Source organism: Gouania willdenowi, chromosome 15 (genome assembly GCF_900634775.1).
Source record: "Gouania willdenowi chromosome 15, fGouWil2.1, whole genome shotgun sequence".
Classification (NCBI taxonomy): domain Eukaryota; kingdom Metazoa; phylum Chordata; class Actinopteri; order Blenniiformes; family Gobiesocidae; genus Gouania; species Gouania willdenowi.
The window spans coordinates 10,124,423-10,149,724 of NC_041058.1; the positions used below are offsets into that span (position 1 = coordinate 10,124,423).

The window sequence follows — 25,302 nt, forward strand, 5'->3', positions numbered from 1 at the left end:
AGAAAAAAAAACTGCACTTCAAAATAATTCCTCAAATTAATATGAATCATTGTTTTTATTTTTTCTATTGAGTAACTAATATGTGTGATATGCAAAAAAACCTAATTCGAGGAATGTTGAAATTGCTCTCAAAAATCTCTTTTTCTGTTCTTGAGATTTAAATGTATGTGACCGCCAAAGTAAAATGAGTTTGACACCCCTGGTTTAGATCTTCACTCATCACAGCCTGAAATGAAATGAATCAGCTAAATGATAGAAATAAATTAAGATGAGCATTGACTAGATGGAATTTTGTTATATAAACTTCAAACCTAAATTGTTGACGAAGCAGCTTAACGTTAATAAAAATGAAAATGTCCTCATATGTTCTTTCCACAGTATTAACTCAGTGGTAGATATTGTTTTTAGGCAGCGTATCTCAAAATACTAGAAATGTCCTCCAATTTTTAAGAAATGAATTCAAGGTGCGTTATAGAGACATCATGCAACAGAGACCAAACAATGAGGATAAAATTGTATTGATAACACATAGTTAGAGGGTAAATGGCCTCTCTGAGGAAACATATATATATTAAAGTACTTTGCTTTGTTTTTAATCATCTCACCTTTCCAGCAGCATCAGGCGGAGCTCTCTTCTGAAGGAGCAGACTGGCCACTTCCATCTTGCCGTATTTTGCAGCAACATGCAACGGACTGAAACTTTTCTGCTGGACAGAAACAGAAGTTAGAAAAGTGTGTAAGAAATGGACAAATAAAGAGGTTCTTCATATTTTCATTGTTTCTGGACATACTGGTTTCACTGTGTGGCTATTGAAACTATGTTTTTTTTTCCTGTGTGTGTGAATATCACACACAAAAAAGTGGGACTCCAACAGATTCCTCTTTGACGCTACACAGCACATGACCTAATTTGTGCGAGACTGATTGGTCACAGTTCCAAAATCTAAATTGAACACGTTTTTAGGTATAATGCTAGAAAATATTTCACCTGAATAATTCAGTTTATTTATAGACATTTTTAATGATTCCCATCTTGTCATTTCTCCACTGGTGGGATATCATTTCCCAGTTCAGCTGTGTCGAGCAATCCCAAACGAACTGGATGCAAAATGTGAGACAGATAGAGCGACCACCGTGGGCTTTACCCTCCTTTAATGTGTTCCATTAACAGAGGTCACCTTCGGAGAAAAAAACCCCCCAGCAACACTCGTCTCCCTCATGGACAACCCAGTTCTGTTAAACCACTGTGCTTCACTAGTTAACCTTGATCTGTGAAATTAACCAAAATTAGAGCAACATTAAGCAAAAATAATTATTACCTTTTCATTTCTGGTGAGAAAAACTCATCTCATGTGATAGTACAGGCCAAAAAAAATTAAATATCCACTGTTTCTGCACGAGAAGTGCTTTTATTATTTGTAATAAAGAGGTCAGACAGGCCACATTAAAATAAAAATAAAAATCTGCAGACTACAAGATTAAAGTCGTAATATTTCAAGAACAAAGTGATTTTGAGAATAAAGTTGTATCTTAATAAAATCCTAAATTTATGAGATTAAAGTCATAACATTTCAAAATTAAAGTCATAATATTTCAAGATTTTGAGAATAAAATATTGAAATACTATGACTTTAATCTCGTAAAATTACAACTTTAATCTGTGTGTAGCTGAGCTATAAAGCAGAACAGATTCTGTGAGTCTGACCTTCGTCGAGGAGGAGAGGGACGCTCCGTTCTCAAGCAGCATAGCAGCCACATCTTGGTGTCCTTCCCGGGCAGCCAGGTGAAGTGGCGTGTAGCCTGAGGTGGTGGCCGCGTTGGCGGAGGCTCCGCAATGCAGCAGCTGCTGGACAATGTCCACTTTCCCGAGTCGACTGGAGATGTGCAACGCTGTCTGATCGTCCTGCAGAAAAGAAGCAGTGGGAACGTGTTGACACAGAGGTGGCATTTATTCATGCTTTCTACGCGGTACGGTGAGGGATCCAACCTTGGACTTGGTTTCAACCTTGGCTCCGTTCTTCAGCAGGTATCGGACTACATCTGCCTGGCCTGCCCTGGCTGCCATGTGGAGAGCCGTCTCTCCTCGCTGGAATACACACAGAGAACCAGGAATCAGAGGAACAAAGTCTCTACAACAGTGGTTCCCAAACTTTTCACAGTCCCGTACGCCTTCAGACATTTAACCCCTACACTTAAAAACATAATAGTGTAATATCATACACAATGTAGCCATACAGTAAAATTTGTCTTTGATTTTTACCTATCCTGTTGAGGAATAATATATAATAAAACAAATAATAATAATCTCTAAGCACACAATAAAGCATCTTATTCAGAATTATCACTCAATTTATGTAATTAATTAGCCTTCTGGCATTTTCAGTGAGAAAATACCTCTTTTATTTTGGAAAACTAAATCTTCCAAACATTTGTTGATTGAACATATACCAGTAACACTTAGATATATTCATCATCCTGAAACTGAAATACAACTCACTACAGCTTTAATGAGAAGGGTGAGGTTGAGAAGATGCACAGAGACGTTCTCCACACAAAGTCTTGTTCTATGTATATTTTGTTTATTTTATTTTCTTGTTTGTTGAAGATGAAAATCCACTGTCACAAGTACGTGGAGGCAAAGGGCACCAAAGTCTTGATAGCACGTTTTGCTACACAGTGTAGCTCTCGTCATATTTGCGCTTTTTTGATGAGATTGTTGTTCTGTCACGACTAGAGGGCAGTCTCTTACAGAGGCCAGTGTGTAATTTGTGGCAGTGCATGGAGGCTCCTGACTGCTGCTCTATTTATATTCAGGTTTCCAATGTTGTCAAGCTGTTTTCAATTTGTTTTCATATAACCCCTATGAAAATTTGCCCACCCCTGGGGGTACCCATACCCCACTTTGGGAACCTAGGCTCAACACCATTATTATTGCAGCCCAAACACCAATACAACCACTGCAACTAATAATAATGTAAAAAATCATTTTGGCACACGTATTATGACTGTTAAAACAATGCACTTACTACGTTGGTGGTGTTGGGCGATGCTCCGTGGTGCGTCAGTGCATGAACAATGTTCTCATGGCCCATAAAGGCTGCCACATGGATCGGTGTCAGGCCGGACTAAAAATAAAAATCTCAAGTTAATAAATACATATATTAGGCTGGTTTCAGTGTGAAACTATATTGTAAAGAGGCATTGAGGTAAAACAAGGCTTAGCACAAGATTTAAAAAAAAAAAAAAAAATGATGAATGATGAATAATATATAATTTTGGGAATGAGAGTACCTCAGTGACAGCCTGGATTGATGCTCCATGTTTGAGCAGCAGCTCCATCACCTTTGCTCTGTTCTTCTTGCAGGCGATATGAAGTGGAGTGAAACCATTCTGCATACAACAAGAAAAAAAGCTGCAACTTTAAAATTTTATCACCCACTCAGTGCGACTGACACATCAAATTACACGTTAGATAAAGGGTAGTAAGAAACAAAAAAGAAAGAAAAGTGGCCAAGATTCAGTCATTTTAGCTTTGCAAATAATTGTAACTTGTTTTAAACTACAATTACTGCGGATGTATTGGTATATTCCAGTGTTTTACAACCTTGGGGTCGTGACCCAATGTGGGGTTGCCTGGAATTTAAATGGGGTCGCCTGAGATACTGATAAAAATATATTATTTAAATTTAAAACAAAACACTATTAACTGTATTCTATACATTAACTTTGTCAAATATAAATCAATTTCTACAGAAGCGGATAAGGGCCAATTTTGATGGAAAAAATTATTTTAGAATAAAGTCAAAATGTTGAGATTAATTTTGAGATTAAAGTTGAAATTTCGAGATTAAAGTAAAAAAAATTATAAATTGGGTTTAATTACAAAGAGATTCTTTCTTTTTTGCTCATAAACACAGCAAGGAATGTATTTTGAGTTTATTCTCAAAATTTTGACTTCAATCTCAAAATTTTGACTTCAATCTCAAAATTTCAACTTCATTCTCAACATTTAGACTTTATTCTTGATTTGTCCAAAATTATTTTCTTCATCAACATTGGTCTTAATCACACTCCATGAATTTAAAATAAAATGCACTATAAAATATATCCTAATCCTGGCTGTTCTGTATTTGTAACAGTAAAACAAACACGATCAAAAACAAATTTTAGAAGAAAAGTGTTTTTAGGGTTGCCAGAAATGTTTTAGATCAAAATGAGGTCTGGTGTATTCATTAACCAATGTCCAAATTATAGAGGTTTTTCTTTTGTTTCCCATCATTCCAGACGTTGGTTTTCCTACCAGAGCCTTGGCGTTGGGGTTGGCCTTCTTGTCCACGATGAGCTTTGCCACCTTGTAGTGACCGCAGTGTGCAGCGACGTGTAACGCTGTCAGGTAGTCGTTAGTGACGTCATCCACCGGCACGTTGTGTTGGAGCAGGAGCTGCACACAGTTGAGGTGGTCGCCCTGAGTAGCCATGTGGAGCGGTGACAGGCCATTCTGGGAGGAGTGGAGGAGAGATGGAAAGATAGAGCGAGATAGAGAAAGAAAGAGAGAGAGACAGCAGCAAAAAAGAGAAGAGAGACAAACACACACGCAGACGGACACATAGACACATGGACACACAGATACAGTGAGTTAGGCGGTGGTCGCGCGCTGCATGGGCAGACTGTGAAGGAAGGTTACAGAAGCATTGTTATAACGAAGCCATTACAACAATGTCTATTTATTGTTTTTTTACACTGATGGTCCTGCGTGGTCAAACTGTAGGTGCTACGCAGCGGAGACAGTCTGTTCTGGGGAGGTCGCACAAACGTTATGGACACAATGCGACAACAACAACATACGCCTAAAAGAACAGCTTTTTGTGGGTGTGAATGCAGACCTTTTAAAAGTGTTTTTAACAGTATGGATTTGACGTGTTTGTGATGTTTTCTTTCCTACATGACTAAGCATACGCAGCACGACCTAAACTGGTCCAGGTAGCTACCTTGGTCTTGGACAGGATGGGAGCTCCTCTGTCTAGTAGGATTTCTACCACCTGTTCGTGCCCACTCCTCGCCCCACAGTGAAGAGGTGTCAGGCCATCCTTAAACAAGAGACGAACATTAGAAATCACAAACAAGATGCACGTTACATGATTTATTAATTAGTATACAACGGTTAGTTCCAACCAAGTGATTTGATTGGACAACAGACATTCCAAGAGTGCTGATATAAAGTAACAACAGCACCGGGACTTCTTACAGATCATATCACTCCGCTGTACAGCCGATAAAAATACCAGTAATTACTGTTATATCTTGGGCTAACTACACTTGTGGAACTATTTTTGTTGGTGGAGCTAAATGATTAAATAAACAAACAAATTATAATCTCTTTTTCAGGTAATACTATTAACTAATAAAATGTGCTCGTAGAACTGTTGTATAAACGCAATATCACACTCAAGGTTGTGTTGTGCTATTAGCACTGGTGTGATTATCTACGACCGAATCACACCAGTGCTGATATTTCAGCACAACTTCGAGTGTGATGTTGATTAAATAATCAATCAATCAATCAATCAATCAATCTTTATTTGTATAGCGCCAAATCATAACCAATGGTATCTCAAGGCACTTTACAGTAGAGCAGTCTTAAGGACGGACTCTTCATTTTATGGATACACACATATGCATATATACGTATATACACATACATATGTATCCCACACCCAACATGAATTCATCATAATAAACCTTATACTGGATGATAATAATAATAATAATAATAATAATAATAATAATAATAATAATAATAATAATAATAAGTATTGTAACACAACTAATCACTCTTTTGCTAAATAAAGGAGTTGCATACAGTAGCTCAGTAATGATAGACGAGAATAACGAAGAAAAATAAATGAATGGATGGATGAATGGATGGATGGATGGATGGATGGATGGATGGCTCACCTTGGTCTTTGCATCAATTTTGGATCCTCTGTCCAGCAGAAGCTTTACCATGTTGCTGTTCCCCCGTTTTGATGCCACGTGAAGTGGCGTGATATCGTTCTAAAACGCATAAAAATGAAAGTGACTGATTAAAACTCACTGATATGAGTTTTCAGCCAAACTCAAAATATATAAAACCCTTGAAAGGCATAAAATTCAACTGTGAAAAAAATAGTTTACTTTAGTCTTCACCTTTAACAATAATTTTATCATTTTAAAAGGCAAAGGAATGAAATATAACAGATAAATTCTAGTTTTTCCACTGTGGGATGTAGCAGTACTCCTCCTAGACAGCAGAGGACAGGCTAAACTCACCCGAGCCATGAAGTCCACAGCAGCTCCTCTGTTCAGCAGGAGTGTAGCCACATTAATGTTGCCATAATGAGCTGCTATGTGGAGGGGGGTGAAACCACTCTGTGGAAGGAAGAAACCAAACAAGCACAAAGGGATACATAGACCATGTTAGATTATAAACAGTACAATATACAGACCATTTAACTGGCCTTTCGTTGGAACACAATCACACGAGGACACTGTAACATCTGTCATTTTACTAACAGAAATATATTTTTACTTAAGTATGACTATAGGGAACGCTACAAGCTAAACACATCCTACCAAAGCTTAGCTAAACACAAAGACAAAAGCTTTGTAACTTGTACCTGCTTTTTAAATTGAAATGAATTTGAATTAAATTGAGTTTAAGTCATTTACAGCATCCTGATACGTGCAAATAATAGCTCTGAGAGTAAACCTAACACTCGCTTGTTGACGAATCAAACAAGCGCAATTTCCTGGCAAAGCCCCCAGGCTCAGCGAGCAACAGCTGTGACAGCAACAATAAGACGAAGGAAAATTTGTCCCATGAATGAGAGAATTTCATATTAAGCTATCCAATCACTTGAAAATCAATTTCATAAAACCAAAACTTAAATGGGAAGCAGGTGTGTCAGATTTGTGAATCTTATTTTTTGATGTAGAGTGTCAAACTCTCTCAAAGGTCACTTTCAATGTGTTGCTGGAGTTTACTCCACATCAACATTCAAAATGAGTCTATTTCCTTGATCAAACAACTTATGTTTACAACACAGTATTTTCTATGAGACATAAGAAATAAAAGATCAGCATTTTGAGATTTTTTTTTTTTTTGGGAGGGAGAAAACAGCATTTATTGGGTTTAAATTTTTTGACTAAAAGAAAAATATGAAATCTGAATCATTTGTTCAAATAGCAGTACATCCTATTTTTCTAATTCAACATTTCTAACACAATCATAAGAATAAAAATCATCCACAGAATACATATTAAAGTTATTTATTTTTAAATAAAATATTTCTAAAAAGATATTTATAGAATATTTCACTCAAATGTGAATACAATTTCTTGTGTGAATAACTTGTTTTATTACACTTTTCCATACTTATATTATTCCTAGGCTTAAATAAAAAAAAAAATGTGATAAAAAAAAGTTGGAGGGGAAAAAGCAATTTTGAAACAATATCTTTCCTTTTAGACTGTAGAATCAGAATCAGAAAAAACTTTATTTATCACAGAGGGGTAATTAAAAAGGCAAAGAGTTGCATATAAATTAAATAAATATATAAATAAATGAATAAAAAACTGCACTAATAATTGTGCTACGTTTTCTATCAAATCTGCTACTTTTGTCATGTTTAATACAAAAGTATTAACCACAATGCTCAAGCCTCAGATCAACAACTATAAATATCATAACTTGCGAGCTTGCCAAAGCCAGAGGCGATGCCAACCAAAACAGGCTCACGCACTGCTTGCCCAGCTGGCTTTGATGTGACAATGGAGACCTTGTTACTCCAGAAGCAGTGTCAAGCTGGCTTCCCTTGTCCCATGCAAAATGCTTTAGGTGCAAGATTTGCAGATTAGAAGTAGCGAGGAATCAATCATAGAGCAGTATTCTATCCTCTGCCTGTAGCCTGGAGGTAAATAAGGGCTCTAATGAGTGTTTGCCATGCAAGTCATTGACAAAAACATTGAATGATAACCACTTTTCATGCAAATACTGGTTATCAGGATAATCTGTTTCATGGTAGGACGGTGTCCAGCCAGAAAATTGCCAAAAAAGACAAAAATTGGGACACCATGAAACCATTAAAGTCAAGGAAATCCATGATATCAAAGCCTCCTGCTTCTGGATACTACTACTCATGCGTTGTTATTGCGCAGATTTGCCAAATAACTTCAGATATTAACGACTGTAATGAAGCAATGAATCGAGGGAACATGAGACTCTGCCATTGGATGGAAAAGGGGGAGGGCTACAAAGGGCTGCAGAAACACTACCGCATCCAGGAGGGGGGACTGGGGAGGTTGTTGTTTTCAGAGATTTCATGAACTGCAATGGAGAGACTAGACATGGTACAAAGTTGAGGTGTACCTCTGTTGTTCTATTCACCATCATCTACAGAGTCAGCCAAGAGAGGAAAGAGTGTGCAGTTAGTGAGAAAAAGAAGAAGAAGCTGAAAATGGTCTCCACTGAAACTGAGTGGAGAGGCAAAGAAGAGAGAAGGAGCTCACATAACTCTGTAAAAGAAGTTCTACTCCAACAAAAATAAACAACTCAACAAAGCAGTAGAGAAACGCAAACAAAAATAAAAAGATTAAAATTAGATGCAAAATCAAGTTACACGAGAGATAAAAGAGAAATAAATCAGGAGTAAGTGACTCCACTGAACACCATTGGTCCCATTGCTTACCTTTGACTCAACATCTGCATTGTGGTCGTTCTGCAGGAGCAGGGCCGCGGCCTTGGTGTCGTCCTTGCGTGCAGCGATGTGCAGGGCAGGCAGGCGTACCTTTCCCTTTGTATCATTCTCAAGTAGCAGGGAAACCACCTGGTCATGGCCCTGCTGGAGCGCCACCGCCAGAGGGGTGAAGCCATCCTGTGTGAGGACGGAGAACAAGGGAGTCAAACGCACTGGATGTGTGGTGTGATGCGCTCGGGATGATGGAATTAAGATGGAGTGACTGGATGAAAGGCCGGAGTTATTAAGAGAATGGGGTTGGATGTAATATTTTGCTGAACTTGTGCATTATGGGAAATAATGACATACTTTTGTTGTCATTATTGCTGAACAAAGCACTCTGAGCACAAACTTCTGTTAAGCGCCAAATATCCTCTTTACCAGATATTCTCAGTTACAGTATCTGGATCAGTGATCCTGATACCATGATTATTCACATTTTAAAGGCTTGTAAGTTATTTGGATAACACTTTACTTGAAGTTTTATACATAAGGCTGACATTACGCTGTCATTATTATGACATGCACCTGTCATTAGCATGAATAAGGTGTCATGAAGGCTGTCATAAAGTGTCCTTCATTACCCTAACCCTACTTAACCCCACTAGATCTCTCCAACTAACCCAAAAAATGCTTACATAGCTCCAAAGGTGTCACATTTTAGAGAAAACAACTCTTAATGACAGCCTTCATGAAACTTTATTCATGCTAATGACAGATAATGACAGCCTAATGTCAGCCTTCTGTATAAAATTTCAAGGAAAGTGTTACCAAAATTTGTATTCCTATTAATAACAACGCAGTAGGTCCAAATGTATGGGCACCCCCATTTTTTTCAAAAAATTATGATCAAATGTGCAATACATAATCAATCTTGATGAAAATTTGTGGGGCAATAGAGCAGTGGTTCCCAAACGATGTGCCGTGAGGCAAGTCCAGGTGTGCCGTGGAATTTTGTGACAACAATACATTATTGCAATATACAAATACACAAAAATAATAATTTTTTTCAATTTACTATTTTGTATGCACTCATTTCATAATACAGAGGCAAACTCTCTATCTATTTTTTTTCTATATATTTCATTAATAAATATTTAATGAGTAATATAGTTGTCTGTCGCATTTTATTTGGCATTAGTAAATAATTATGCACATCTACAGAGGTGTACCTTCAGATTTTTACTCATCCTTTGGTGCGCCTTAATGGGGCACAAAAAGTTTGGGAACCACTACAATAGAGGAACCATCCAGTCATAACTAAATCAAATTTCAAAAAGATTGGTCAATTATAAACCGAGAAATTAATTTTTAATATTTCACCGATGACGAGATAACGATTTTTAGATTTTTCCAGCTGTTCCAGAATCAGTATATTGATCCAGATCCCCTCCAAAATTTCATGGAACCTTTCATGGCCTAAGATCTTTTGTTGGATAAAATTTCGTCGAAATCCGTTTTGCGCTTTTGTCATAATTAAGCTAACCTTCAAACAAATGCATAAACGCCATGCAGTCAATAGATTATCTCCTTCGTGGAGGTATTTTTTCTGCAGTGTGCAGATGTTTGTGTGTGTATATGTGTTGTGTGTGCATAATATGTGTGGGGGCTGGTGAGTGAATTTGTGTGGCTACAACAGGCAAAGCAACGTGTAAATCACGGCACGAGTGGCGGTGGAGGGGCGGCAGCTAGCAGAGCGGACTTCATCTGTGACCCACTCAAGGTCACTCTGCCTCCTGCACCATACACTAGCAATCAATGAGGCTCAGCCCTTATGAGGAGCTGGGGGAGGGATGAGGAGGACGAAGGAAGAAAACATGGAGTGGAAAGACAGAACAATAAGAATGTGAGACAGGAAAGACACATAGGCATAAAGAATAACAGAGATATGTAGAGTCGGTGGAGGGAGGAGTCAGAGAGGAATCAGAGGTGGTTAGTAAAACAGACAAACTGACCACATAGGCCTAAAGCAAAGGAAACGGATGGAGATTTACTCACTGGATGAGAAGGAAGCACCCACATACACACACCAATGCAAACGGCTGTATAGTACCTCTGTGGCCATACTCTGACTGGCACTGTTTTCCAAAAGGAATCGAACCACCTCCAGGTGATTCTCCTGAGCAGCCATGTAAAGAGGAGTGAAGCCATTCTGCACAGAAACACACACACTTTAGGGTAGGAACTATACAGAACACTTTAAGTAGTAAATAAAGCAGTGGTTCGCAACCGTTTTTGGGTCATGACCACATTTTGATATCACAGACTTTTTTTTACATTACTTTTTGATCATGTTTGTGATATAGTGTTATGAGTAGCACTATAGTGATGAGATGCACGAGCTATATTTTTAGATTTGAGGGAGAGAAGTACAGTATATAATACAGTTGTGTGAGATTGTGTGATGGTGATTTTAATTTGAAAAACAATAATAATTTTAAATATTACAAAAAACTTTTTTTTAAATTATTATTTAATTAACTATTTAATTTTTTATAGTTGTTTTTTTTTTTTTTTACCGGATTTATATTTGAGGAAGTGAAAGTATAGAATACATTTTCTTGAGATTGTGTGATGTGATTTTAATTTGAAAAGGTAAAATAATCTAAAAAAAAATTACAAAAATATAATTTTATTCAGAATTTTTTTTAAATCATTTACTGGACATTTCAGGCGACCCAATATGAAGTCAAGACTCCAAGGTTGTATAACACTGGTGTAAAACTGACACAAAAATCAGAGTAATGTACTGTATCTTCTGAGTTTGATGTATGTCCTGTGTTGAGGTTTGATCAGATCAGATAAAAAAAAAGGTCAACTTGGAAACGAGGGAATAAAAGCTTTCTTCTCTCCTTGGTTTGATGTGCAAAGTGTGAGTGCAGCAGTTTTTCCAGTGAGTCCTAGTTGGCTCATATCCAGTCCGTAAGTGACTTTCCTCCCCCTGGGTGATACCCTCAAAGTCACCGATTCATAAATATAGTTCAAAACAAACTCCAGTGTTCCAACATTGCACTTGGGGTTGAGTTTCTCTGTCATTCTGACTTGGTGCACTGTGTCATGTGTGCTCCATGTCTGCATGCTGAGAATGTCCCACCTGAGATTGTGCGTTGACGTTGGCTCCGTTGGTGACCAGCTCTTTGACGACTTCCGCCTGGCCGGCCAGCGAGGCTATGTGCAGAGCAGTGTTTCCTTTCTGGATTACATGCAACAAGCACAGGAATGTGTTAAGCTCAGCTGCACCTGTTTCACTGTGCATGACTGTCATCTGTATGTATCAGTATCTTTGTCCCCCCAGTCAATCTACCCTTGACACAAATCACATGTTCACACTCCAGGCGTTCCATCGCTGGCATTCCCCTCCTGCGTGAACTGCCAACAATGTTTCACTTCCGATCCCTGCGTCCTGCACTCATGTGAGTTGTGACCTTATGCAAACTACTGAAGGCTTTTTTCTAACCTGATGAGGATATTCTGTGCACGTCCTGCAGGGTGGTCTTCCTGTACTTTACTTAGAGCTCACAGTAATATTGTAGCTGACATACAATCAGGTTCAGCCGGCTGACAGTCTGATGGATTATTGGAGAAATGCTGAAATACAAACCACACGTTCTTCCTACGGTGCACCTGCTGACTATTCACTGTTTGTTTTTGCCACAATTACTGAAAATATCAACAACTGTTCTACAATATAGCAAATGTGATATATTACAAGCTTGTATTAATTGAAAAGTGTGTTTGGCAGGTATCAATAGGAAGCTTACAGTTAAAGAGTTTGACATGAACATGAATGATGGCTGTCATCAGTAATCTTGGTGTGCCAATCACATCCTTCTGACAACGTATAGAGGAAAAGTTTTTCATTAACTACAAAGGTTATTTTTGGATTCTGTGTCCAGCCTGGAGCCTAATCAATATGTCTGAACCTTGACAAGAATATTGACCTTTGGAACATCTAATTATAAGAACTTTATTTGACCTGTTTTTTTTCTTCCTTATGCAAGTAATCCATCATGTGTTACTATTTGAATTATTATTATTTTCTTTTTTTTTTTTTTTTTTTTTAGAAAATATACTCCCTGTTATTTTCACTTGACTTTATTTGATGAACTATCTAATTTGTAATTTCCAGTAAGTTCATGTTGTCTTCTATTTTGAAATAATATGTTAAGATTTTATTTATTCAGTCAACTTCTTTCAGGAAATGTACTTTGAAATTTACTTTGACCTCTTGACATGTTTTGACTGACAACTGAGGAAGACTGACAGTTGGCAGTCGAAACACGTCAGGAGATCATTTCAAAGTAAACCTCCTGAAAAAAGCTGTCGGAATAAATGATGAGGTAAGTTCAATTCAGTGGTATTTCACCAATATAAAGTCACTAGATAATTTTGTTAAAATATTATAGACTTACTCACGTAATAAATATGTATATATACAAATAAAAATTATTATAAGCGATGATGAATGCACACACAATTTACTTGAAAACTATTGGCTAATCATTTTCGCAATTTCACAGACGCAATCTGATTTGCTGATTCCCTAGAAACATAAACCAGATGCTGAATTTCACTGACAGAACTTATCCTCAGTGGCATTGTCCTCGTCAGCTGCATAAATTTGAAACTAAAATCACAAGCTGAAAGGAAGTTGATTCTCAAGATCGTAAAATTAATCTCCTTGCGTCCTTAGGGGTCACAACGGAGAGGTTTTAATTAGGGGGGGATTTTCCCTCTTAATGGTAAATATTTCATATTGCTTTCTGTTTGTGTCTGCACTCTGCATGTGGCCTGGGGCAGAGGCTGAACTACAGGGTTACCCAGACTTAAGTATGAAGGACTATCCCTGTCAAAAACTGTAAACAGTAGAAGAAAAAAAACAATACAGTTATATACCATATTGTAATGTTTAGGATTGTTGATTGTTAATATTTTTGTAAAATAGACATTTCTGGCTAATTACTGACATATTCTGCATAATATCTGACATACTTCCCAGGGGAATTGCTGCAGGGGTTCATAAATATTCTAAACTCCAACAAAGGCAGCACAGCGAGTAGTCTAAAAATCTGCTTAATTCTAGCATAGGATTATTATTATGTGCTGGATTCCAGAATAGCATCAATGAGGCTGCTGAAGGTGACAATGAGCGGTCCTTACTCCTTACCTTTGTGGCTGCGTCCACTGAAGCATCAAGCTTTAGCAGCTCAGCAACAACCTCTACATGACCCTCTTTGGAGGCCAAATGAAGAGCATTCAGGCCGTTCTAGAAGAAACACAAACGGGGGAACGAGTGTGACAAAGAGGCACTGTACGGATAACAGCAGTCATTTAATCCTCAATCAATAGACAGGGAAATAAAATGTGTGACTTGCACAAAACTTACCTGATTGCAAATATTAATCTCAACCCCGGACTTTAGGTAGTCAAGAACCTTTTCAAGGTTTCCGGCCCGGGCTGCTCGTAGGTAACTGGCATTGCTATCAGACTGGAGAGAAGAAACAAAAGTACAGCATAAATGTGTTGTCCACAGGAAAAAAGTCATTGTACGACAATGAGAGTATTTGATGTACCAGATACAAGTCTGTCATTATCTCTTAGATGTCCAGAAAAACAAATATTTCCACAAAGTCTGTTTTCAAGGACTCCATAGAGTAAAACGCATAAGAGCAAGATAGGAACACAAATATTCAGAGTAATCCTTCAAAGTTCCTTGAGAACGACAACAAAAGCCACGAGAAATAACGCCCCTAATGGTTCTCATCATCTTCCTCTTCCTTCATCAGACCTCAGACTGTTTTCCCAGCTTAGTTCAATCCAAACATCTCCAATTCCCTGGTGGAGGAAGTTCAGTGACACGGTGGTCCCAACAGTCGGCCAAAGAATTCCTCTTTTTCCACTGGATCCAAAGCTACATCCTCTGAAGTGCTGTATCCTCCATGCTGCCTGCTCCGCTGCTTTTATTACACTACAGAAATAGGATGTGGTAAACTGAAGAAAAAAAAATGATGAGACAAGCATGTTTTTTTTTAAACTCTATAACCAATGAGGTGAGGGTGTGTATCTGTGTGTAAGGAGGAGGAGGGGAAAAGCAGAGGGAGGATGGGAAGTTGAGGGGAGAATGAGAAGAGCTGAACAGAAAGAGGAATGGCTGCTTTCTAGTTTTCGTACTTGTTTTGAGGACTTTTTGTTGACATGAAAGGACAAACTCTGCACATTTAAGTCTCATCCTTTAGCTGCGGCAGCAGGAAGAACTGTACAGTACATTATAACTGGGGCTCAAAGCCTCAATCCCCCTGAATTATCAAAAGCTGACCAGCTATATTTAGCTTCACATCCAGGATAAACTCAGCAGGGGCGAGAAGAACCACATTGTGTTCTCTGCCTTTCCCTCCTCATTTAGAAACAGCTCTGATTAAGCATTAAGGGATCGGACTGTGGTGGAACAATTATCCAGTTTTACAACTGTACAATAAAACTTATGAAACAATCTCACTGAAAAATCAAATCGTTCCCATCGCCATTAATCTCTAATCTTTTTAAAACATAAATCTATATATTTTCAACATGCATTTTACAGCATGGGTGTCAAAAGAAAAGTTATTTATTTTTATTTTTTTACCACTTTTGGGTCCCGACCCACCAGTTGAGAATCGCTTAGTTTAATGACATGACAGTGTTGCATTTGGCAAATTATAAATGAAATTGAAGCAAGTTGAACTGTGGGTCAGAAAGACTGAGCTTTTGATGTTATGTATGCCATGTCTGATGTTCTAGTATTTATGTTTGATGTTGTTTTATGTCTGTCTGTTTGTTACAACATACATTATCATTACATCAAGCTTCCTGCTCCTAGAAATAAGTCTGAAAAAGCTGTTCACAGACTAACTCTTTCTTAGACACTTTGGCTTCTGTCCAGTCCCACTGTCTGTGTGCTTTACTACCGCCAATCCACCACTGAATGTAAACACGTGCACATTTCCCCATCATATATCAAAAGCTGTGTAATGTAATGGCATGAGATCATCAATCAAACAACCCTTTTTATCAGATTCTTCTGTTCAAGGTCGCCGAGTGCTGCTGGAGGAGCCTATTACAGTTGAAGGGGACTAAACACGACAAACATCCAGAACTGAAATACACACAACTTTATTTTTACTGTCATTATAGTGACTCAAATAAAACCAACGTGCACGTTTTTACACCGTGGTAGGAAACTTTCGTGTTTGAAATAAACAACCACACGTAGAAAATACAAATATAAAAACCAGAGCCTTCAGGATTCAAATTAACTAACACCACGAGTAAGCCACTGATTTGTATAGTTTCATCAGGATATATATATATATTTTTTTTTTCATTAAGTTAGCTTCTGTAAATGTCAGTTTATATCAATTTACCACACTTGTTTGCATTTTAAAAGTTACATTTTTAGTTTAAGTTTGAATCTTTTAGACAGATGTAATAACAAATCAAATAGATGAGATATTTTTGACTCCTCCTATAGTATTTAAACTCCCTGAAAACCAATTTCTCCTGTATGAACCTCATTTTGTCACCTACAGAATTATATGTACTATTTTATTATCAACATTGGAAACTGAAAGCCCATTGCATAATACTGAGTGGTGCAGCATGTTTGTGATTTACCGTACATTGTCAAATATTGAGCACATTAAGAAAACTGAAAACTGTTTATAGCTGTAAACAATGTAAAATACCTGGAAATAGAAAGAGCACTTTCACTTTGAAAAGAAATACATTATATTTCTGAAACCAAGAATTATGACATATTAATCTCCAGGGATCTCCAATCTTGGGATGTCCCGTGTGTGCAATGATCAGTGTCTCTTAATAGTAGTACTTGTTAGGGGTGGGAACCTCTGGGTAACTCACGATATGATACGATACACGATACAAAGCTCACGATAACGATTATCTCAAGATATGACGATACTGCGATCATCAATATATTGGTTAGAAATAAATCTACAATAATCTATGTCATAACAAGAAAAAAAAAAGATTAAGTGAAAAAATACAATTTTTATTTTATATCTCTGAAACACAATACATTGAAAAAGTGTCCTATGAACAGTGACACTATTTTAGTGCAACATTTCTGTAAATAAGTGTCAACATACCAATCTAAACGAATATGTATCTCTAATAGTGCTTTGTGTAAACCAAAAATAGCATCTTTCTTACCAGTGACACCATTGTGGTGTCACTGGTAAGCTGGCTACAGCTGAACAGCCTGAACAGCCTGAAAAACTGGGCCCAAGACTGAAAGAAAATGGTGAAAAAACCGCAGGGAGGCCCTTCAGAACCCAATTCGGGTTTGGAAGAGGTCAAGGAGATGATACGCGAGGGTCTACAAAACCTATCTGCCGAGATAAAGTCGTTGGAAAAGACGCTGGAAAACTCACTGGAAAGACTACAAAGCGAAACAAAGGTACTGAAAGAAAAGAATGAAAGAAATGCTGAAGAGATAAAATTGTTGAACGCGAGGGTTGAACAGCTGGAACAAAAGGAAAGAGAGAAAGATGTCATCATCACAGGCCTAAAGATAAAACCCAGGAGTGACGAAGAAACAAAATCGATTGAACAACAGGTCATTGACTTCCTGAAGTCGAAGGACATTGTCCTGAACCCTGACAACATCAACTCCTGCCATCTCCTGCCAAAGAGAAATGATACCAGAGCTGTAAAAATAACCTTCACGAATATAAAATTCAAAGGAGAAATACTCAAGCAAAGAAATAAACTCAAGGGAACGAAGGTGTACATCAATGAAAACCTGACGAAACAAAATGCAAGCATTGCATGGAAAGCACGTCAAATAAAAAAAGAAGGAAAGATTATGAAGACTTGGTCAAAAAACTGCAGGATTTACATCCTGGAAGAAGAAGACGGAAAACCAGTTCTCGTCAAAACGATGGACAACTTGGGAAAATACGAAGGATCCACCTAAACAACAACACTACTGATGGTAATCATGGATATGGACCCAGATCTATATAAACACTGGAAACAAAACTCAGACTGTGATTATTTTACGGAGACCGATTTAAATGTGAAACCAAGAGTAAAAAAGGTCTGTCATTTATTCATTTCAATTGCTAGGTGGTGGGGTGATTAAGGATTACATTAAATTTAAATTCAAAGTGTTTATTGTCATATGTGCAGTTAGAAACACGTTTTTTTTTTATACAATGAAATTACTGCCTTGCTTATGAGCTGGGATATAATAATGTGTTTATACAAGTTAAATCTAACAGTGGAAAATACAACACTGCCAATAAAACTAACAACAGCAGTTAGAAACACGCTTATGAACTAAGATATATTACATTAAAATACTGCCTTGCTTGTGAACTGGGATGTAGTGATGTGTTTATACAAGTTGGACCTGATCCCATCATCAGACAGTGGAGGATACAACACTGCCAATAGAACTAACAACAGCTGGATTACCCTTGATGTAGAGACAAAACAAGGTGACATTGTGGATGAAAAGGGAAAAACCTTCCAAACACCTTCGAAAGAGGAACTATTCTTGAACTGGAGGAATGCTAACAACGTCTGGCAGGGAACAAGGCCAACAAAAACAAAGATAGAGAGGACAACACTGACTACAGATGGACGTTCAGAAGAAATCAAGAATGTTTGACCAGAGAGACATGTAAACCCATGTAAATTTGCGATGGTAAAACAGGGGACGGGACCCGGATAAGCAAACTGCTTCTCTCGTCTCCTTTTTCGGCATGTACAAAAAAAGAAAAAAAAAAAAAAAAAAAAAATGTGAATGTAACCATGTCGGAAATAAACTGAATAAATAAAAAATAAAATAAATTGTAGTGCAATATTCCAGTAAACAATATATGGGTTCCTTTAACAAACAGTGGCAACATTTCTGTGAAGACCTAACTGCACATTTTAGTGAAAAAGCAGAAAAGGTTTAAAAAAAAAAAAAAAAAATTAAAATAAATTGATACTTAGCGCAAGCATATCAATAATCGATTGCAAAAAAATATTGTGATATATCACCGTATCGAGATATCATCATACTTCTAGTCCTAAATGAGAAACAGCAACAGAGTTATTGGTCAGGACTGAATCATAACATAAACTAACCACTAGAGCGGACATGGGCTCGTCTGTGAACGGTCGCATTTACAGACCTTGGAGTCGCTGTTAGCTTACCAATAAACGGGAAGAGATTTGTCACTTTTATAATAAGTGTTGAATAGGCCACTGAGAGTGAGAGCCAAGGCCAAGGCAGGCTGACTGGATATTACTGTATCATGTTTTTCTGCAGTCAGTGCCTTCTCCTCGTCCTTCTCTCTCTGCTCTGTTTCAGGTGTCGCAAAGCTGATGATGGCAGTTCCTGATCTATGGTTCATGGCTCAACTAGTCTGAGACACTCTGATGTTCTCTCTCTCTATCCTGTTCTGTTGGTCCTTCTGTCCGCTAACCCCGACCAGTCGACGCAGATGGCTGCCACCTCTGAACCTGGTTCTGCTGAAAATTTCTTCCTGTTAAAAGGATGTTGTTTCTTTCCACTGTCGCTAAAGGCTTGTTCATGTGGATCTTGTTGGGTTTTTTCTTTCTTAATATGAATTTTATATTTTGATAAGCGCATTGAGATGACTTTGTTGTAAATTGCGCTATACAAATAAAGTTGAATTGACAGTTGAATTAATGTTCAAGGACAGTGAAACCTGCCCTCTGGTCTGAGCCAAAACAGCTGAAGACCTGAATGCTAGATTTGAAAGAAAGCTGTCAAAAAAAGGGACACACAACAGTGTTCATTTTGTTGAATAAAAGTTTTCGTCGACTCCAATTTTTGACTGACAATAACTAGACTATATATATATATTTTTTTTTTAAAACACTTTTACAAAAACGATGTCAAAATCTATTTATATTTTTATCGACTAATAAAATGCAAGCTAGAATTTCGTCATATGGTACGAAATCCAATCAGAACTGTGATCATGTGGTCCTATGCAGTGATTAGACAGGTAACTAACTATCTTCCTCTATCTTGACATATCTATCTAGTGATCACATCAAATCTTTCTGTGTGTATTTATAAACATTAATACTACCATTTAAAAAATGCATGAATTTTTATGCTTTATATTTTAGTCAACTAAAATGTTATGCCGTTTAGTTGACTAAAGCTAGACTTTCAATCAAATAGTGACTAAAACTAAGTTGCAAAAAGTAAACAAAAAAAAACACTAAAACTAAATCAAAACTAAGACTGGACACAACATTAGGCAAGTGATCATGATTACTCCTTTATGCCAATCCAAAGAACCATTAAAACCTATAACCAAGCTACCCAGAATAGATACTCCTCATCATCTATAGGCAACACGGATTCTGTCAGTTTATCCCTTAATGCTCGCAGAGTAGCAGTGACCAACATGTGCAAATCTTGGCACAAGCCTCATCTACGTCGAGCACAAGAGATCTCAGCTTCTGTGGGAATGAAGTATTACCAGGACAATGCTGGAGATTAGTAAGTGAAATATTATTAAGCTTCCATAAAGCAGAGGTTCAAAGAAAACGGGGCCATTAAAGAGTAGGTTAAGCCGTAAGGAAAGCATTAATCTAATATTAGACAGAAGGGAGGGGGAGAGAGAAAGAGAGAGAGGTGGGGCATTCAAGTAATAGTTAAGCTAGAAAATTATCACATGATTCAGATTACACATCTGAAAAATCACCAAAGTTAGCTAATCTCTAGCTAGGATGCAACAGTGACATCAGACACATCTTTGGGTCACTAACAGTCACTTATATAAGTGGACAATTACAACTGGAACAAACAAAAGTTTTGGCCAAAAAGTGGTTTGAGGAAACTTTGAAAAGTTATTCCATAAAAAATAAATAAATAAATAAAAAACACATTCAATGTAAACACAGACAAAAGACATGTTCACACTGTTTCTGATTTTACTAATAAATGGACTTTAGGCATAGAGTGTAGCCACTGACAAATGGACTTCATTTTTGTTTTGCTTTATCATCATCTGAACAGTCTCAAAGTACTTTACAATATTAGTTACATTCAGTTTACTCATGCACTCACTAAACAGTGGCGACAACCTGTATTGGAGGATGCATGAGTTGAATTTGGGACAATGACACTGATCAGAAGAATGCGGGCGTCCCACTTACCAGAAGGTGCATGTTTTTAACTATTAATAGATGTATATTTGATGTTTTTGCTCCAATGACATAAACAATGCAATACTCTTAATAGAATGTGAATAATTAGATATAATCAACTGTAATTTTTCCAACAAGATAGACTAAGTTAGGTTTATTCAAGTTAATTTCAAATGTACAAATGTCCATTTATCATTCAGGGTGTTGTTTGCCTACCGAAAAAATAAAAGTATGCACACAGTAATGCAAACAGTGTAGATACCTTCACTGTGACCTATAGCAGAGCTTAGCAGAGGTGGGCATGACCAACAATGTGTGCATTGTTTAAATCTATCCCCTGATCTCCTGACAGCACAAAACTCATTGAGCTATCTATAAATCCATGGGCATTGACTCATGCAGGACACAACAGATATCAATGCTGAAGCTACTCAATCTGACCGGCAACACATTACAGTCATTCAATTCTCCAGTCATTCTGGACTGTAAATAAAATACATAAATGTACCACACTTGTTGAAGAGAAAAAGGAGAAATAAGAGGAACAAAAAAGTTATGTATCCAAAGTAGTCTGATTCATTAAAAAAATAAAGAAATAAATGTTTCAAAATAAGCTTCTGTGGCTTCTCTCTCTGAATCAACCAGCAACCTCTCCTGGCTGCATATATCTTTTTTTGTAAATTAATGTCCTAATATTTCTCATTTTGCTCTCTGACTCTATATACAGAATTAATTTAATCAGTTTTTGATGTGCTTTTTTTATCTCCATATGATAAATGGCATCTCAAAGGCGAGAACCTCAACACAATCCTTGATCTAGAATAACTGCAACTGCAAAGTAAAGCACTGGTTCTCAACTGGTGGGTCGGGACACAACAGTGGGTCACGGACTTGTACTGGGTGGGTCGCGGACAGCTGGTCAAACATAAATACTTAAGGTCTCCCACGTTGGATTTGTCTTTTAAATACACTTTTATTTTGAAAGACATGCTGTGGAATGCATGTTGCATTGGAAAATATATAGATTTATGTTTTAAAAAAGATTATGTATGCGCTTTCAATAACCGTGGCAAAATGTGGGTCCCAGAGTGCGACCAGTTGAGAACCCCTGCTATAAAGAATATACTGTAAAGAATGATAAGCAGGTTCCTGTTGCTTAACGGAAGGTTTCCCTTGCCGCCATGATGAATTCATGTTGGGTGTGGGATACATATGTATGTGTATATACGTATATATGCATATGTGTGTATCCATAAAATGAAGAGTCCGTCCTTAAGACTGCTCTACTGTAAAGTGTCTTGAGATACCATTGGTTATGATTTGGCGCTTTACAAATAAAAGATTGATTGATTGATTGATTGATTGATTGATGAGCTGACTTTACTTTATGAAAAATAAAAAAAACAACTTGTTGCCTTAAAAAACTAATTTATGTTGACTTAGATCAATTACCTTTTATTAAATCAAATTGATCCAAGTCAACAAAAGTTAGTTTTTTAAGACAAGTTTTCATTTATTTTATATTTTTTAAGTAAAGGCAGCTTTTTATTCTTTACAGTTTAACAACTTTACCGTCTCTAAAACATTTCAAACCAAATAAAAGACAATATAAATTATGCATATCTGCCAAACCATTTAATCTATTAGGATGACGATTGTGGCATCAGTAATTGGTCTCATTGTGGACTAAAACCAGAGTCACAAGTAATGGGTGAACAATCCAATGCTTGATGAATTCAGCATCACAGTGATATTTGATGCTTGGTACCAATGGTCACCATGGTAACACTTCTGAAACATCAACTTAAAACCAAGAATGTCAGATTATTACACCAAAGAAAATCAAGTGTCAGGTTTTTGTCGCTTGTGCTTTACTGTGTTTTGCCTGAAAATACTTTCTTTACCCATCACTGTCCCCTACAGTTCAGTATTATTCCCTGTTATTTAATAAACTCACATAATTCTAAATCTTTCACCATCATGTTGATGTCCTAAGAACATAAAATAAGAGAACCATTGACGGAAAGCTTTATATATTATTCACAGAGGTAAACTGTGTAGCTGAGCCACATCACACACTCCCACAAACACACCTTCCCCTCATTCTCCTGATTGCTAAATCTCCACTGACACCCCATGCAGGCAAAATGAGTAACGACAGTAGCAGCTCGTTCTAGTGGTGGCTTGTACCACTGCAGACGGAGAGTTCAACACCTCCGTGTCCCACATGTCAAACTGGATCATTTCAAACCACAACACAAAACTACAGATGAAAAGCAGCAGTGATTGTCTGAGGGTTGTTAGTTACTCACTTGAGTGAGGCAGACAGCACCCTCTTCCACTGCCATGTTCACACTGAACGATGAACGCTGAAACCTGAGCTCAGCGTGCTGGAGCAGCCAAGAATCCAAACAGCCAACTAGTCATCGCTGCAGGCAGTCAGAGCTACTGCTCTGGTCTCAGCCTCCCTAACATCCATCCCACTCGGGGGGAGAAAGGCACTATTGGATCAGGTAGCAGGAAAATCAAATCCCTGAGCGCATGCTAGGAAGGAGCTAGTGGTGGATACAGGAGCTCCTTCCGCTCTGTGGTCGATGTTAATCAAACAGGGGATGTAGGAGGTTGAAGGAGTGAGCTGGGGGGAAAACGAAAAGACTATGAGGAAGATGATGGGGGTCTATGGAAATCTGCGACGATGGGAAAACAAAGCAGTGAAAGCGTCGTGGTCTTTTACGCTGCAGAAAGGACACGCGCCAAATCCCCTTCTGTGCTCCATCCTCCCCATCCCGTCTTTTTTTATGTGTCAACAAGGGAAAATCCCTGCTGCCACACACACACACACACACACACACACACACAGAGAGAATCCAGCCCCTGCCCCAGAAAGCACCTTCGAGTAGGGGAGGGTGCTGGAACAGCATCCTGACTCACCATGAAAGCTGAGGATTCTTCCTCCCGCTCAGCCTCCTTTTTTTTCTTCCTCACTTTCATTTACTCTTCTGAGGTGTGAACAGGCTATAGGTGGAGGAGGAAAGGTCACTGCACTGTCCAAAGCTTAGGTTAGTATACAGGGAGAGGGGCTGAACAGAAATAAACAGCTAAAACTAATAGTTCCAGTGATATGCCACCCCACCCTTGTTATCCCACCCACTTGTGCTGTTTCCCTCCCACTCATTCTCTGCGCTCCACTCTCCCTGCCTCCCACAGTGGCTGCCAGCACACGGCGCTTTATTGTCATTCTGCTAATCAGCTTTTCCCCGTCTCTGCAACAAAGACCAGCCCCAGGGCTGAGATTCATCCAGGGTTGGCTCACACTACCTGGTCACAATGTCCCGAACGATGGAGCGGCTGATCAGCAACGAACAACAACAACAACAACAGTCAATAAGCATCAGAAGTATTCCAAGGGAATGAATCATCCCATCACCTCTAGAGTCAAAAAGGACAGTTGCACAGATCTAGCTTGAAACATTACAGCAGTGGTTCTCAAGCTGTTCAGCCCACGATCCCCAAAATAAAGGTGCCAGAGACCGGGGACCCCCACTGAAGGTGGGTGAACACAGACATGAACATTCAAGAACAGTCATGTGGGAACAGGGCCATCTATGAGGGGGAATAAAGGGGAGAGCTTTCTGGGGTTCATCCAGAAAGTCAACAAAAAATAATGGTCCGTTGTTCTATGAATCTGTGATAACCACATTTATTCATTTATCTGAATAATATCCACTGTTATCCAGTTTATTATTATTTGTACCAGTATAAAGTCATCTTAAAGATGTAAATCCTTGATATAATCAGAAATAAAATTGGGTGAAAGTGACCAAAAATGGCGGAGAAGGTGGTGAAATGTGTTTTAAAAACCACAGAAATTGGTTAAAAGTTGCAAATCAGAGCGGCCAAAAACTGACAGTGGCAGATAAAACTAAACCGACAAATAATGGGCATGACAAATCATGGATGTGGTTAAATAGGCAAAATTAAGCATGTGGTGGAAAGGGTTTATACAGTAAGTGACAAAAGTATCTTGAAAGTGGAAAAAATGTCCAGAAAAGGCATTGGAATTTGATAGAAAAGTGGCAGAAATGCGAGTAATGTAGCAAAAATGCATTAAAATAAGATCTGGCAAGAAAACGTGATGAAAATAGGTAAACATAGAAAATATAAAACCACAGATGACAAACAAGTCCAAAAATGAGGTAGAGATCCCACCAAATATAAATATAAATATTGATGTGAACTAATGCAATAATTATCATTCCATCCAATACAGTATAATGATTAAAATAAAAATCTAAAAACAAATTATCGATAAAATATTGTAAATAAATGTGTGTCAATTATTGTT

General features: G+C 37.8%; 1 protein-coding gene across 37 annotated transcripts in view; it reads right to left on the bottom strand.

Moving 5' to 3' along the window:
* Positions 1-25,302, bottom strand: part of LOC114476589 (ankyrin-3-like) — a 170,055-nt gene that overhangs the window by 62,289 nt on the left and 82,464 nt on the right. For 29 of the 37 annotated variants that reach the window (XR_003675621.1, XM_028468292.1, XM_028468299.1 and 26 more), the window contains 14 exons: positions 14,161-14,262; positions 13,942-14,040; positions 11,869-11,967; positions 10,828-10,926; positions 8,727-8,912; positions 6,310-6,408; positions 5,956-6,054; positions 4,989-5,087; positions 4,301-4,498; positions 3,292-3,390; positions 3,027-3,125; positions 1,988-2,086; positions 1,706-1,903; positions 606-707 (listed from right to left, as the gene is read on the bottom strand). Coding sequence is in view for 36 of the 37 variants with exons in the window: in XM_028468292.1 (XP_028324093.1) it covers positions 606-707; positions 1,706-1,903; positions 1,988-2,086; positions 3,027-3,125; positions 3,292-3,390; positions 4,301-4,498; positions 4,989-5,087; positions 5,956-6,054; positions 6,310-6,408; positions 8,727-8,912; positions 10,828-10,926; positions 11,869-11,967; positions 13,942-14,040; positions 14,161-14,262 (1,677 nt within the window). In the remaining variant the exon portion in view is untranslated. Of the gene's footprint in view, positions 1-605; positions 708-1,705; positions 1,904-1,987; positions 2,087-3,026; positions 3,126-3,291; positions 3,391-4,300; positions 4,499-4,988; positions 5,088-5,955; positions 6,055-6,309; positions 6,409-8,726; positions 8,913-10,827; positions 10,927-11,868; positions 11,968-13,941; positions 14,041-14,160; positions 14,263-14,347; positions 14,503-23,269; positions 23,593-23,888; positions 24,055-25,302 lie in introns of those variants that run through there. The other 8 variants (XM_028468283.1, XM_028468282.1, XM_028468286.1 and 5 more) reach the window with 4 other exon arrangements.